Genomic DNA, 16,749 nt, shown 5'->3' with positions numbered 1-16,749 from the left:
AATGCTTTCAATGGGCTTGTAAAAAATGCCATTATCCCACTGTAGAGATGAAAAAATGAAGGCTTGAAGAGGTTATGTGATTTCCCAAGATTTCACAGCAAAAGTTAGGAGTCAAACCTTGGCCCTCCCCATCCCAGTCCAAATCCTGAGCTCTTTGCATTACAACCCAGAAGCATGAATGGAGAAGTGGTGAAGGCAGAGTGCTAAGCAGGTACTGTGCATGTGCTTCCAAGGAAGCAGAATTTAAGCTGAGACTGAAAACTGAGCACAAGTTAGCCACAAGAACAGGAAGAGTTTCAGGCAGAGAAAACAAGTGCAAATATCCAGAAGTGAAAGAAAGAAAGCATGGCAAGAAGTTTAATATGGTTGATAGTGTCTACGTAAGGGGGAGAAGAGGGGTGAAATGAAGCTAGAAAGGTGACTAAGATCCAAATAAAGGACCTTATAAACCATAGCGAGGAATTCAAACTATAAACTGAATGAGGAACCACTGAATGATTTTAAACAGAGATAGAAATTATCAAATTTAGGGCCGGCCCGGTGGCGCACTGCTACAGTGCGTCGCTTGGGAAGCGCAGCGGCGCTCCTGCCGAGGGTTTGGATCCCACATACAGACCGATTCCCGCTCACTGGCTGAGCGAGCGTCGCTTGGGAAGCGCAGCGGCGCTCCTGCCGAGGGTTCGGATCGCACATACAGACCGATTCCCGCTCACTGGCTGAGCGAGGCGCAGGGAGCAACACCGAGGGTTGCGATCCCGTTGCCGGTCCCGGGCCAGTACGGGCGCGACACTGAGGGTTGCGATCCGTTGCCGGTCATGAAAAAAGACAAAAAGGAAAAAAAAAAAATTCTATTTTAGGTATATTTTAGAATGTAAATAATATATGGCAATACATGTATATAATTTAAAAACACTCAAATATACATATATTACATCTGAGTGCTCAAAAAACTTTTACCGCTAAGAGCTGTGATCAAAAAATGTTTGGAGATCATTGTCACGTACTCTCCCAGAACTGAGTATAAAAAGTAGTTGTTACATTAAAATAAAAGTATATAAGCATGGAAAGGAGACAGGGCTAGTGCTTTGGAGAGACTCTGGAGAGAGAAAGGAGTCTTGCCAAGCACAAAGACACCTGAAAGTAAAAGGATCAGGTGTGTAAGACAGAGGGGCAAAGGCTATGGATGCTGATAGAAAAAGAAAATAACCAGATAGATAAATGAACATCACCAGAACCAGGATCTATGGTTTTCTCTCCCCTCTGCTACAACCAATTTTTAAAACTTTTTTTTATTTTTAAAAAACAGCTTCACCAAGATATAACTAAATACCAAGGTCACTGTTGCATTCTCAACCAAAATCACTGAGGAGGGGTTGGGGCAGGTTGGGAGGTAGGGGAAATCAACTGCGATCTTTTCAATCTCTGATGAACAGGTAGGGGGAAAAAATACCATAAACACAAATCCATCTGTTTAGAAAGTCCTAAGAGTCCTCTGAATGGTACTTAAAGATCAGTATTTCTGATTCTATGCAAAGCCAGATGTTCAAAAATACTGTTAATGGCACCATGTACAAATAAATTAAGTTTATAAATAACTGGGGATTGTCACACCAGGGCTTGATTAGTAACAATGGAGAAACCTAAGCAAATCAAAATTAATTTATAGATTTCCTGCTAAGGGAAACTTTTAAAATGTGGAAATGTGGATTCTTGTTGAATGCTTACTGTGTGCCACACATTAAATATTTTATTAAGTCCTTATAACAACCTGAGAGGAATTAGCATACTCTTCTTACTGATGAGGAAACAGAAGCTCAATATTAAGTAACTTCCCAAAGTTGCACAGCTTAGTAAATGGCAGATCTTGATTTTGAACCCAGGTCTAATTTCCAAACCCATTCTTTTATTCATCATGCTATAATGGCTTCTCAATACCTCAGGATGGAACTTCCCAAAGTTGCACAGCTTAGTAAATGGCAGATCTTGATTTTGAACCCAGGACTAATTTCCAAACCCATTCTTTTATTCATCATGCTATAATGGCTTCTCAATACCTCAGGATGCTTTAAAACCTTATATTCAAGAGCATTTAAAGCTTTATTTAAAACTTTAGAAACTTATGTTCAAGAACCAGTCTAATCATGACCAGTACCTTTACATAGAATAAGATATCATTTAGTGAGATGTTATATAACCAACCAGTCTGACTTATTAGAACACAATGCAGAACACAAATGAAAACAAAATAAGAAAAAGTCCCTTATCTGTGCAGAATCCACACACTCAACTTTACAACCTTCTCTCACAGGAAAGACCCTAAGACCCTCACTCAGAGCTCCTTGCTCTTAATAGACAACTGGAATAAGACTAGTTATGTGGTTTCCCACCCACAGTAGATTAGAAATAGAAAACCAAATGAGATTCAGGGAAGCAAGCTTAGTGATAGTGAAGAGAAGTAAAAGATGTACAGATAAATACACAAATGGAAATAAAGATTTGCAATTCTAAAAAGTAATTGGAGACTTTTAAAAGCACTGAAGTTTAGGATAATTTAATCAAGCAGTTCTCAAATATTATGGTTTCAGGACCTCTTTATATTCCTAAAACTTTTTGAAAATCCCAAAGAACTTGTTTTATGTAAGTTATCAACGGGTAGATATTGATATATATAAATATTTATGTTAAAAATTAAAACTGAAATGTTTAAAGTATTAGTTAACAATCATTAAAAACAATAATAAACACCCTGCTTGTTAACATAAACAGCATACTTTTTAAGAAAAATAACTATATTTTCCAAAAAAGAAAAATTTTAATGAGAACAGTGCCATTGTTTTACATCTTTGTTAAATCTCTTTAATTCTAGCTCAAGAGAAGATAGCTGGATTCTCTTATCTATTTTGGCATGCAGTCTGTTATGATATACTGCTTTGTTTAAGTATATGAGTAAACTCGTTGCTTACAAAGACACATAGCTGAAAAGGGAAGAAATATTTTAATAGTTTTTTCAGATAATTGTGGATATTGTTTAACACTACATCAAAATTCAACAAGTGGTCATTTGTTAGAGGTTAGTTGCAATTAACTACATTGCAATAAACCTAAATGCATATCATAAAATTTTGTACTGTTACATTAAATTAAAATCCATTAGTCTATCTTTTGCCCATGCATAATTTTATAACATCCTGCATTAGTCATTTAGAAAATATTGGTTCTCTGAGTTATGCAGATCTTCCAAATGCTGACACATTTCACTGTAAAATACCCAAAAATGATCACATTTGTTATTATAACCACGGATTTCAACAGAAAAATCTGTAAGCACTGGAAAGGTGCCAAGCTCATCATAGTAGCAAATGTATTTTACAAAATTCTTACTTTCAGTTAGTTTGAATTTTTATCATGAGTCACAAATACAGTTAGTTGTTTTCCTTGCAGTAAAGGATCATTTCATTTTCAAGAAAACGTATACCAAATATCCTGGTCTGAATAGTCTTTAAAAGTTATCCTTTTAGGTAAAAATGGTGTTCCATGAAAAAAAAGTAAGTAGTTCAGCTCACAACTCCAATAAAACAAGTGCTTTTCCTTAAGACAACCATCATACTTTAGTATACTTCAAACAGAATATTAAAAAGAAGTATACTCAAAGGTCAAGATTTAATAAAATAATAATTTTTACTGCTTCATCAAGGACAAGGTTAAATTAAACTGGAACTTTTTTCTTTTTTTTTTACTGTGAGTACATGGCAGTGTAAATACAATGATACTAGTATATTTTGGTGCTACTGTCTTCATCTGTGTTAACATACCAGCAATTTTACCTATCATTGCTTTTCACCATTAGTGCAAATGTTAAAACAGTAAAAAAAAAAAAAAAAAAAAATTTAATTTAGAAAATATAAATAACACCTTGGTATTATTATACAGAGTTTTGATTCAAGGACTCCTTGAAAGGGTCTTGAGGACTCAAGGATCTGCAGACCACACTTTGTGAACCACTGATTTAATCTACCACATGGGTGATTGGCCCTATATGTCTTGATGAAGCCTGAGGACATTTTTCTATTCATTTTTAATCTTTATAACTGATTGTTTCATTAAGAAAGGCAAAATTGTATTAATTAAAATGTACTTTCTGGGCCAAGCCCGTGGCGCACTCGGGAGAATGCGGCGCTGGGAGCGCAGCAGCGCTCCAGCCGCGGGTTCGGATCCTATATAGGGATGACCGGTGCATTCACAGCGCTCACTGGCTGAGCGCGGTGTGGCTGGTCTCAAAAAGGACAAAAAAAAAAAATGTACTTTCTAAAATGTCCAGTTAGTATATATCTTAGAAATGTTTCCAGCTAAAATGTTAAAATAAAACAACCCTTCAAGCTTAAAATTCAGTTGTCCAAAAATTATGCTTTATGTAAAACACCTCATTTCCTGACAATTCTGCAAAAATGAGTAGTTTGCACATTTATATTTTCTGAGAGATGCAGATATTAAAATACAGAATAAAAGAACTTTTGAAAATTAAAAAGATAAACTATCGCCCACATTTTGGGTAACAGCCACCCTGCATGCCTCAATTCAAGATAGGGTCAGGAATCACAGGAGTCAGAGAGGCATGGATGAAGTATCCAGGGATATAAAAGTTCACAGGGAAGAAAAGTCAAACTGAGGCAAGAATCTGACAAAAAGCAGCTCCCTAACTGCAAAAACAGGCAGAAATGTGAGTTGCAAGATTAGGCTGAGAAAAGCTACAAAAAGTTTGGCAGGGAAGAAGTAGGAAGACATGGGCACAGACTGACTGCCCACATCAATGTCTAGTCAGAGGCAAGGCTGCAGAGAACTATGCATAAAAATTCTCACTGAAAAAAGTAAAATTAGGCTAGTATAATTAGAGAGCAAATAATTTATCTCAAGGGCAATGCACTGCATACAAACACTGCATCCTTCCCACTCAGACACTGAATATTCATATTACCTTCTTTCTCTTCTTCCTCTTCCTCACAAAGCTCGCCCAGGGAAAAAGCTTCTTTGAGTTCCTCTAATTCAAGTTTTAGAGTCTCTAATTCTTCTCCACTCAGAGAATTAAGGATAGATTTCACCTGAATGGATATAAGATAATAATAAAAAGTTGTGGGAGTTTGAAAGAAAAGAAATACATTCTCAATTGAAGAGGCTTTAAATCACATTCAAGTCAAAATTATGAGCTCATCAGCCAACACAAACTATTACTTAAGGATCTTAATACAAAGGCCAGTTATTACAGAAAGGCAAGGAGAATTTGTACTTCCAAAAATAATACAAACCAGAAATGTCTGGAAATTATTAGTGTGTAACAATGGCTAAGCAATCATGGGGAAAAGCTGGACAATTAGTTTAGCTGGTTAGAGCATGGTGTTGATAACACCAAGGTCAAAGGTTCAGATCCCTGTACTGGCTACCCACTTTAAAAAAAAAAAAAAAAAAAAAAAAATTGGGGAAATAAAATAGTCTTGAATCAATTCAAAGCTAACAGGTAATTGTATACAAATTAGCAGCTTAAGTCAACAGGTTTCTTGGCGGCTTAAGTCAAAAATTTAAAACCAAGATGAAGGAAAAATAGCAAATGTGCTATTAAGACCTCTTTGTTAATCTGTCTTTTTTTGTTTAAATTTAGAGAAATAACACTTGACTCATTCTATCTCTAGCAATTAGTTCAAATATTAGTTTTGTTTGTTTTGGTGTAGTATTTCCAGAGTCTCAAGCCTCCATAAGAAATACATTTCATCTTCCAACTATACAAAGAGAAATTATGCAGCAGTAGGGAAAGGGAGATAGGGAGGGAGGTCAGGGATAACTGGAGGACATGGGATACAATCACAATTTGTGGTAATGGGCACGCTGCCATTATGGATCTGGACATCATCTCTTGGGCACCAGCGGTGACAATTAGCTTTGTACCATGAATATTCATAACAAAAAAAAAAAGTCTAATTCTCTTCCAAAGAAAGAATATTTCCAGTTAAGATTTTTGGTTTAGAATTACCTTTATTTCACTTTCTCGGGAAAGCATCTCCAAAGCTTCTAGATGTGAAAGGCCTTGAAATTCATCAAAGAGTAGCCCATAATGAGTTTTCTTATCTGTTTCCATAGTAATCTCACTGGAAGTCCATAGCTCTTCTTTTTCCTTAGCCTCTCGCAAAACCTAAAAAGAGATAGGGCATCACACTGAAGTAAGTAATGAGAGCTCAAGGGTGAGTTTTGAGAGTTGAGAAAAGCAAAGCTGAGACGGGTTACAGTACAAAGCACTGCCCTTTCATTCTTGGCATTACAATTCAATCTGATAGGCTCAGGAGCTGCAGGAAAAAAATGATCACACATAATTTGATCCTAGACAGTGTACATAACACCCAAGGAACCAGGTGTTTCTCTGAAAGAGATTTAAACACCAATCTAATAAACAACTCTGACAAGGGTTAGCATCGTGTGCTGCACTGACAGGAGGCTCCTGCAGAAAGGAAAGAGGAGGAAAAAAAAGAGCTGGGCATTTTTCTAAGCATTAAAGCTTTCATTGCCAAAAAAAAAAAAAAGCCTTAGTAAAATAATCATTGAAAATTCTTCAAAAGAAAACACTAACAAGGTCCCAGGTTAACAGATGCAAAAATACAAACCAAAATAGAAACAAATAAGCTGGTAAAGACATTACCTGAGACAATGTAGCATTCCGGTTCATCAGATCCTTGGTTCTTTTAAATCCAGGATCTCCTTCTGCTATTACATCCATTGTCTTTTTCCCAATGAATTCTAAGGCATCCAAACCCCCAGTGATAACACTCTTTCCCTAGAAAACACATGCAACCTCATTACAACAATACTGAGAAAATACATTTGCATGTTTTGATTACATAAAAGCAGTGACTAACAATACCAAGCACTGACCAGAATGTGGAGCAACTGAAGCAACCATACACTGCTATGGAAATGTAAACAGGTATAACCGCTTTGGAAAACTGTCAATATCTACTACAGCTGTGTGACGCAGCAATTCCATTCACGGTTACATGCCCAAAAGAAATGAGTACAGAGGTTCATCAGAAGACATATACAAGAATGTTCACAGTGACATTATTTGTAATAGCTATAAACTAGAAACTAACCCAACGCTCGCAAACTGTGGAATGAATAAATAAAATGTGACACAGTCACACAACGAAATACAGAAAGAAAATAGAACACACCACACAAACTGCACCATGGATCAACTGTACAAACACAATGTTGCGTGGGAAAAAAAGATACAAAAAAAAATACTCTGATTCATTTATATAAAGCTTAAAAGCTGGCAAAATTAATCTATAATGGTAGGGGTCAGGACTGTGAGTACCTTGGGGAAGAAGACAAAAGTTGCACGGGGGAGAGACTGGGGGAGGAGACATCTGAGTAACTGTAATGTTATTTCTTAACCTGGGTGTATTCACACCGTGAAAATTCAGACCAAACACTTATAATTTCACTTTTTCATTTTTCTGTTCAAACTGAACACTTAAGATTTCATTTTTTCATTTTTCTGTATGTATGTTATACTTCAATAAAAAGTTAAAATAAAAAAGTACTAGCTATTTATCCTCATGTAGGAAAGACATTAAACTTCCTTTATTATCCTTTTAAAAATGTTTCTAATCATAGTTTTATAAGAAAGATCACATTTCCTCTTTGTCTAAAAGATACAATTATGAGAAAAATATTTTTGTAAAGCAGAGACATTTTCTAGGGCCACCAAACTAAGAATTTCTGGTCCATAAATTATTATGTAAATTATATCTCTGTAACTCATCCCCTACTCCCTTCTTTACCTCTTTAAAGAAAGATGTCAAATAGCTCTCACTCTGCCCATAAGATCAAAGTGATTGAACTTTAGCAATTTAGCCTCCCTTAAGAATAATCAGTCCCCATGGCTTTTCAAGGAAAAGAGGGAGAAAATTATGCAAACCCATAATAAATATGTAAGGGAGCAGACCACCTTGCACTTTTTTACTCACTGTGCTCTGAACAGCAGTAGAGATGGTCGAGAATACACCAAAAGGTCCAGCAATTGGGGAGGAGTTTTCACTCTCTTTGGCATTTGTCTCTCCTACAAGAGGGAGGGGATATGTAAACATGAAGGGAAGGTTCGTTAATTGTTTTGCTTTATTAGCAGCTATGCGAATTTTTTTAAATTAGACCCTGCATCCTACACACAAGGCCTTAAGCCTTTTTGTTTTATTATTTTAAACCATTTGCTTATTTTTAAATGAAAGCTAATTAGGCAGCTTTTTTCATTTTCATTTCATTTCAAAAAATAAAATCCAGTCTTTTGAATAAACTATTGATATATACAAGAACAAACTATATACTATATGATTCCAGTTATACAATCTTCTAGACAAGGTAAAACTATAGGGTCAGAAAACAGATCAGTGGTTGCCAACAGCTACAAGTAGGTGGAAGAGAGTGAATACAAAGGGGCATGAAAAAACTTTTTTGGATAATGAAAGTATTCTTATATCTCAACTAATTATCTATATAGATATAGGAAATATTCTATATTTGTATAATCACAATGTACTATACAATATAAATAGATCTGCATATATTTGTCAAAACACTTAAAACTGTATACCTAAAGAGTAAATTTTTCTGTATGTATGTAAATTATAATTCAATTTTATCCTAGAAAATTATGTCTATTTGTAGGAGTCAGACAAGCATTAATTACAAAAATGGGTATGTTTCAAAAAAATGTGTTCTATTTTATTAATTTTGAAAATCTCTTATAGAAGGTCAATTATTATATCAAGTAATCTAACTATGTTATATCAAATACTCCATTATAGGGAAGACTTCTACTTCCAGCTATGATGAATTTAACTGATATTGGACTTGCCCTCCTACCACAGTAACTAGAAAACTGGACAAAATACAAGAAACAACTGTCTTCAGACACTGGACGATGGGCAGTACAAGACAGTCCATGAGAAAAGAGAAACAAAGTGACCCTATGACTGGCTTGGTTTTCTATCTAGAAGAATGTTCTAAACCATAATACAGGGAGGGGAAACCCAAGCAGAAAACGACAATCATGATGAGAGGAGGAGACAGAGACTGGAGTTTGAAAAGGCTGAAGAAACTGGAATTTTCGCGTTAGAAAAATGGAGAGGAAAAAGCTACATAGGTAAAGAGTTTCGAGAATCTAAAAGGCAAACCCTTGTGTCTCTGGCTGAATACTACACTGCTCAGGCACTGGAAGACTCTACAAGACTGGCTAAAGAACTACCATGGAGCTGTAAGCTAAACAATCCCCAGAACTCATGCTAGGCTAACAGACATTTGATTTCCAACCAACCAAAGCAGTGAGACCTGATTAAACACCTGGAAATTAGGTAGAGACCTCAGAAGAGAAAGGACTTAGTAATAGAGACAAACAAGTTCTTAGAATAAAGGCTATTCTAGATTCATCCTAAACAAACTTAAAAACAAGCCTTAAAAAGATCAATCTAAGCTATACATATCATAATCACCTGCCAACAAAAGGCAAGCTGAAGACAACACCCTTTAAAGGAAGACAACGAAATCCCTAAAGATGATCAAATGATCTCCTCAGTGGTGTCTGCTTATCTCAAGGTTCTGAAAACACACAACTTGGTTACAAATATTCTTGGCAGAGGAATTAATCTCCCTCCTCAGAAACTTTAGAAGATGGGAGGGACTTATTATCAAAAGGCAGTTCATTCTAATTTTGGAAGTTTTTCACTATTAAACTCTTTATCAAGCTAAAGTCTAGGTCCACTTCCCTTCATGTTTACACAACCCCTCCCTCTTGGAGAGACAAATGCCAAAGAGAATGAAAACTCCTCCCCGGTTGCTGGATCTTTTGGTATATTCTCGACCATCTCTACTGCTGTTCAGAGCACAGTGAGTAAAAAAGTGCAAGGTAGCCTGCTCCCTTACATATTTATTATGGGTTTGCATAATTTTCTCCCTCTTCTTGAAAAGCCATGGGAATTGATTACTCCCCTTAAGGGGAGGCCAAATTGCTGAAGATCAATCACTTTGATCTTATCAAAGCAGAGTGAAAGCTATTTAACATCTTTCTTTAAAGAAGTAAAGAAGGGAGTAGGGGATGAGTTACAGAAATATAACGTACATAATAATTTATTGACTAGGAATTCTTAGTTTGGTGGCCCTAGAAAATGTCTCTGCTTTACAACAATATTTTTCTCATAATTGTATCTTTTAGACAAAGAGGAAATGTGATCTTTTTTATAAAACTATAGATGATCAGAAACCAGGATCCAATATGAAGCTGGAGCTGGGCAAGATAAACAGAGAAAGCTAGTCTGCTTTGAGAGAAAAATGATAAAGATGAACAGAGAGAAGCAGGGGTAAGAGATAATAAAGCCCCTGAGAAATGGAGAGAGCAAACCCAGGCCCTAACATGCTGTCTACTTTCTGGTCCCAAACCCTCTTGAACCCTGGTTATAATCTTTCCTTTATGGTTTAAGTGAGAGGTTTCCGTTTGATCAAGGCAGTCTCCAGAATTAAACTTCACCTTCATAAAAATCCAAATGCAAAAATACACCCCCCCAAACTAACACATTAAAATATTTTCTCATCCCTGTACTGGTCAGCTGCCAAAAAATAAATAAGTAAAATATTTTGCTCATATCACAATAGATTCAAATTCAAGTAACTCTTATTGATAACTTACTCAATTATGCCAAGCAAAATGTCATGCAATTTTTATGTTCTACGTTCATGGCCTTATTTATTTAATGTTTGTAACAGTCCTTTGAAATATAAAATATCATCCCATTTCATAGATGTAGAAAATGAAGATTCACATGAGTGGATACAGGACACAGATCTCTTAACAGCACTAAAGATTCCAAATCCCCTTTCTCACCACAGTCCTGTGATATCTTGAGTATCAGATGTTCAATAGATATCTACACAAAAATTAGCTCAACTGTTCCATTTCAATCCATAATTCCAGATCTTAATGTTTCTATATACTGACCTGCTGCACATTTGACTTCAGTTGAAATTTCACTGGGACTAGGGATTCCAAGGGAAGTCTCTGCCTTTTCAATGACATTTGAAATACCTTGTCCTTATGGAAAAAATGATAATATTTTTTGCTATTAGTCACCAAAACTGAAGAAACAAACCAAAAGTCAAAACTACAGATTTTTAATATCATTTGTGGCCACGAGTTACATTATCTTGACAATACATAACTAATCCTTAGGACTACCTCCTCACAAAAAAAAAAAAAAAACAAAATTGATTCATTATCACCAAAGAACAGGCTTACATTAACAATTCCTAGACTTCAACCTTCTCATGAGGAAATGCTGCAAACTCTATGGCCCATTATTATCAATGCATCCTCAAACTATAAAGCCTTTGAGTAGACATGGAAGGAAGATTAAGAAGTCATTTGTAACACAGACCTGTAGTAAAAGTACACAAAAAAATAACAAAATGACCAACGATCTTACCTACTGTGGCTACTGTAGCTGAGGCTGAGGAGAGTAAGGACTTTCCCCAGCTGCCCCAATAGCCCCATCCGGTCTGGGGTACATCTTTAGAAACAGTCTCCTATTTTTCCCATTAAGTGGAAAAACAAAAGGCAAAGAAAAATGGAAAAATCAGAGGAGAATCAAAATGTATAGACATCTAATTATTAGCCAAAGTATGGGTGAACAAATACATGTCATATGGCTAAAGAAATGTATTACTTGAATAACAGATGTTGTCAGCGTGTAAACACCATGCAGCAAAAGCAACTACTCAAAAAGACATTTATAGAACTGAGAAAATTGTATTTTATGGTTGTAAAAAGAAAGACATACAATCCTACATTGGTATTGATTCCAATTCCTTTTACCTCCAACATTTTTTAGTCCCAATATTTTAACAGATACTCTACTTTGCCTGCAGCCTATGATACCTCAACAGGGAGAACTTCTGAAGTCTCAAGGTCACTGGAAGGTTTGGCCTCTGGTCTTTTCCTAGTGGAAGGTATAGGTTCTGATTTACTCTCTGGTTTGGCACTTTGGTCAACAGAATCAGAATTCTTGGCTGGCTCACAGTTTCCATCTTCAAGGATAGGGGCTGCTTCAGTTATCACTGGAGTCTCAATACCATCTTTATATGACATGATTAGAACATGGCCTGGTAAAATAAACACCCAAGAAAAAATTTATTTATATATCCTTTTTTTGTATAAATTATTTGTTATAACTTTTTATTCTGAGATTATCGTAAATTCACATACAGGTATAAGAAATACTAGAGAGATCCCCATACACCTTCACCCAGTTTTCCTTCAATGGTAACAACTTGCATAACAATAGTACAACAGCATAACCAGGAAACTGACATTGACACAATCCATTGATTTTATTCAGATTTCACCAGTTTTACATGTACTCATTTATGTGTATTTAGTTCTATAAAATTTTATTTTATGTGACCATCACCACAGTCAAGATACAAAACAGATTCAATCACAAGGATCCTTTGTGCTATCCTTTTTAGTAACAGCCACTTCCCACACTCCTTCCAACCCACAGCAACTACTGATCTCTCCGATGGAGATATGTTCTCCATCTCCATAATTTTGTTATTTCAAGATGTTACATAAATGGAATCATACAATGTGTTAGCTTTTGAGATTGACTTTTTTCACTCAGTGTAAGTCGCTCAAGATTCATTTACATTTGTGTATCCATAGTTCCTTCCTTTTTTACTTCTGAGTAGTATTCCAAGGTATGAATGTAATACAATTTTACTACATACCCACTGAAGGATATCTGGGTTGTTTCCAGTTTGGGACTATTATGAATAAAACAGCCAAGAAAGTTCACATACAAGCTTTTTCAGGAATGTAAGATTTCATTTCTCTGTGATAAGTGACAAAGAGTGCAATTGCTGGGTCATATAAGTGCATCTTTAGTTTTATAACATATAACATATTGCCATACTCTTTGTCCAGAGTAGCTATACCACTTTAAATTCCCACCAGCAATGCATGAGCGGCCAAGTTTCTTTGCATTCTTGCCAGCATTTGGTGTTGTCACTATTTTTTATTTGAGCCATTCCTACAGGTGTGTGGTAGCATCTCATTATGGCTTTAAGTTGTATTTCTCTAATAGCTAATGATGTTGAACATCTTTTCATATGCTTATTTGCCATCTGTATACCTTCTTCAGCGAAATATCTATTTGTATCTTTTGCTCATTTTCTAATTATATTTTTTTAACTGTTAAGTTTTGAGAACTCTTTATACATTTTAGATTCAGGTCCTCTGTCGGATATGTGGTTTGCAAATATTTTATCCCAGTATGTAGCTTATTTTTTCATTATCTTCATAAAGTCTTTCACAGAGCAAAAGATTTTAATTTTGATGAGGTCTAACTTATCAATTTTTCCTTTTATTGATTGTCCTTTAAAAATCTTAATTATTAACCACTCCTACCTCAATTTTACCAGGGAGATTATGAAATTTAAGCCATTAAACAGGATTTATGTCAAATCAGCTTTTCGAATAGCAATGCTACCCAATGCAATTCCTTCCAGAAGTAGAGCTCTTTGGCAATTAAAGCCAAGATATATTGGAGTTGCTACAAAGAACAGATACTAGTTACCAGGATATCACCTGGGGAGAAATGTATCTTACACATACAAACATTTATACATACAAAGACACACACACGTCTTAGGTATGTATAAATACATACATTATACTGATATATACTAAGTGCAAAATGAGACCCAATCCATGCCATTAAAACATTTCTACATGAAATGAGAGACTAGAAAAGAGAGACATTAACAACTAAGGCAGACTGAACACAGCAGTATAATTGAGGAACACACAAAATGTCAAAAGAACAGAAAAGAAGTCATCCATTAGAATCAGGGAATATGATTCATGAACAAAATACCTAAAATAAGCCTAGAGCAGTGATCGCAAACTGGGAATCTGAGTGCCAAATACAGCCAACAGATGTTTTTATTTGGCCTGCAGAGTGTTTAAACTTCTTTTTAATTAGTTGCTAACATTTAAAAATCATACTTCATATAAAAGTATGAAATCATACATATAAAAGTTCCAACTTACCTTGTAAAATTGAAAGAAAGATCTTGCAACACTGGGACCACATTCGACTTGGTAATAACCAGTTCATGCCAAATAGCTGCTGGGCAGTGCTCTCCAGTTCCCCACAATGCCCACCCAAATCCACTTCACTTATTTATGTTGCCTGATTAGCCCCTGTAGGCATCTGAGTTTGCAACACTTGCCTTAAAAGATGGTTAGGATTTTGACAGATGAAAATTCCAAAAAGAGAATTAAAGGCTATGGAAACAACACATGGGAGTGCTCAAAGGCCTGAGCTATGACAGTATGGGATGTAGACAGTTGCTAGAAGCAGTAAATATGGAAGAGAGAAGAACAATTAGGAGGCATAAGGCTAGAAAGGTAGATTAAGACAACATCATGGAGCCTAGATTATATGGGTATATGGTGTACATACATTATACATTCCCAAAAACACAGAGAAAAAATGCAGATATAACTACCCACTGACATACAAACCAACTTTGTTAGAGGTATTCATTCACTCACTTGCAAACATTTTTTTGAGTACTACCTACTATGTATCAAGCTGTAGAGATAAAGAACTAACATAAGACACATTTCTGCCTCACTAATGTCAAGATCCTATCCAATGGAAAAGACTAAACAGTTCTTGCACAAAGTTCAATGTTTCATGTAGATGAATAAACATGTATTTCCTTTCCTTACTCTCTCTCCAGGTTACAACATATCATCATCATCATAAATATTACATATGTAACAGGAAGAACTCCCATATTTGATCATATTTGATCCTTTTTCCTAGGGCTAGAGCAGGCCTCAGCCTTGGAGGAAGTCTGCAAGGCAAACTTGACGGCTGAATCTCCAGAAGTAGAAACACACTTGTCTAACAGAATATAAGATAAACATAAAATCTAGTTTAGCATGCATTCCTCTGAGTTCCCTCTTTTCCCATGGTTATTTGATATCTGGAACATTGGTTATTGGGCAGGATGATATCATTTACATTAAGTATAGAGCTGTTTTCCAGACAACCTGGAGATGCAAACTTGCTATGAGGCACATACTATCCAGACCCTGAGAAACCGAGGAAGACATCAATAAAGTTATGCTGATTCCACCCCAAAGCAATCAAAATCCTACAGGACCCTAAGATAATGACAAGGATGTACCTGGTACCTTACAAGTCCCCCTCCAGCTTGTTTTTCACTCCCTCAACATCCTCCTTAAAAAAATCATCAGTTAGGAACGGGTAAAGGGTCACAAAAATCGACTACAATGTATTCTGAGAAGTTAAAATAAAACAAAAGAGGACAGAAAAAAAACCCTCAGTTAGCTTGAGAATATTGGATGGTTTAGCCTACCATCTCCTCAGGCTTGAATAAAGCTGCCTTCCCTTTTCACCAACACTGGACTTTTGAGTCGTTTGTTTCTGTTTGGTGGAGGCAGCTGGACTTGGGTTCAGTAACATATATAGTATACTACATGTAGTGTGTGTGCATATATAACAAGTGTGTGTATATATATATATATTATATAAACTCACATAATTTTATAAAAGACTGGAAGGACATATTTCAAAATACTAAACAGTGGTAATCTCTAGTCTTTGATTTGTGCAATACAGGTTTAATGAGCATCTAAAATGTGTCAGACAATTGAGTTAGGGCAGAAGAGAGTTTTGGAGGGTTGATAGTTTATACCATCATTACCATATTAACATTATTAGAATGGCAGTACCATCCCTGTTCTCAACAGATTCAGAATCTAGCAATAAAGGCAAAAAAAAAAAAAAGAAGAAGAAGAAGAAAGAAAAGAAAAAGAAAAATGTAATAAATATCAAGTACATGGAATTGTACTATTTAACATTTTTGTAAGTTTTCCAGGTATTCTGTAGCAATTGTGTTATTTTTCATAATTGGAAAAGCAAGATTCCAATATCTGAAACATTAAAAGTAAAACCAAATGGCTGAGCCAAATTTTTAAGGAATAAAAACGCACACACATAAACGAGTATACCCTTCCTCCCACTTACCAGAATGGAGAGCGGTATAGTTCAGTAGCTAAGAGCACGGGCTCTGGAGTTACACTTTCTTCCACCCCTGTACTGCAGCGATTGTGGGGAAGCTAGTCCACCTACCTGCGTCTCTGTTTCCTCATCTGTCCAAAGGGGCCACGGGTTCCTAAAAAGATTAAATGACGCGATGTGTGCGAGGGGCTCGGAACAGTGACTAGCACATAGCCGCTCACAGATCAACAGCTGCTATTAGTATTCGTGCTGATGGTGGTTGTTTATATCCTGACTATCGGTATTAAAACAGCTGTCTCTAGATGGGCAAACGACCGCTCCCACTTCCTCCCACATCCAAGAACAGTTCCCGAATGGGAGGTCTGTTGTAAACATGCACTCCTAAGTTCCACTGACGCTGACAACGACGAGTATTCCTTACACAAACGGAGCGCTTCAACAACCAAAGCGCTTTCACAGTCCTCGCACCTTGCCGTTGGGTGTCGTCCGTCCCCCCTCAGGCCGCCGCCTACCCCTCCCCAGAGGCCTCGGCCGCCGGGTCCGGCCCTGAGACCTCACAGCTCGCCTGCTTTGTCCCAAGAAGCCCCGCACCTAACCGACC

General features: G+C 36.3%; 1 protein-coding gene across 4 annotated transcripts in view; it reads right to left on the bottom strand.

Moving 5' to 3' along the window:
- FAM114A2 (family with sequence similarity 114, member A2) overlaps positions 1–16,749 on the bottom strand; it is a 32,054-nt gene that overhangs the window by 15,253 nt on the left and 52 nt on the right. Inside the window, exons 1-9 of one of the 4 annotated variants that reach the window (XM_008576814.1) lie at positions 16,661–16,676; positions 16,155–16,302; positions 11,966–12,189; positions 11,514–11,613; positions 11,030–11,122; positions 8,013–8,104; positions 6,680–6,814; positions 6,020–6,178; positions 4,973–5,096 (exon numbers count right to left, since the gene is read on the bottom strand). In XM_008576814.1, the coding sequence (XP_008575036.1) occupies positions 4,973–5,096; positions 6,020–6,178; positions 6,680–6,814; positions 8,013–8,104; positions 11,030–11,122; positions 11,514–11,613; positions 11,966–12,175 (913 nt within the window). In that variant the 5' untranslated portion in view covers positions 12,176–12,189; positions 16,155–16,302; positions 16,661–16,676. Of the gene's footprint in view, positions 1–4,972; positions 5,097–6,019; positions 6,179–6,679; positions 6,815–8,012; positions 8,105–11,029; positions 11,123–11,513; positions 11,614–11,965; positions 12,190–16,154; positions 16,721–16,749 lie in introns of those variants that run through there. The other 3 variants (XM_008576813.1, XM_008576816.1, XM_008576815.1) reach the window with 3 other exon arrangements.

Source organism: Galeopterus variegatus, unplaced genomic scaffold (assembly GCF_000696425.1).
Source record: "Galeopterus variegatus unplaced genomic scaffold, G_variegatus-3.0.2 Scaffold1409, whole genome shotgun sequence".
In the NCBI taxonomy this organism is placed as follows: domain Eukaryota; kingdom Metazoa; phylum Chordata; class Mammalia; order Dermoptera; family Cynocephalidae; genus Galeopterus; species Galeopterus variegatus.
Note: the sequence above shows the minus strand (reverse complement) of the source record. Positions and strands in the feature narration are given on the sequence as shown.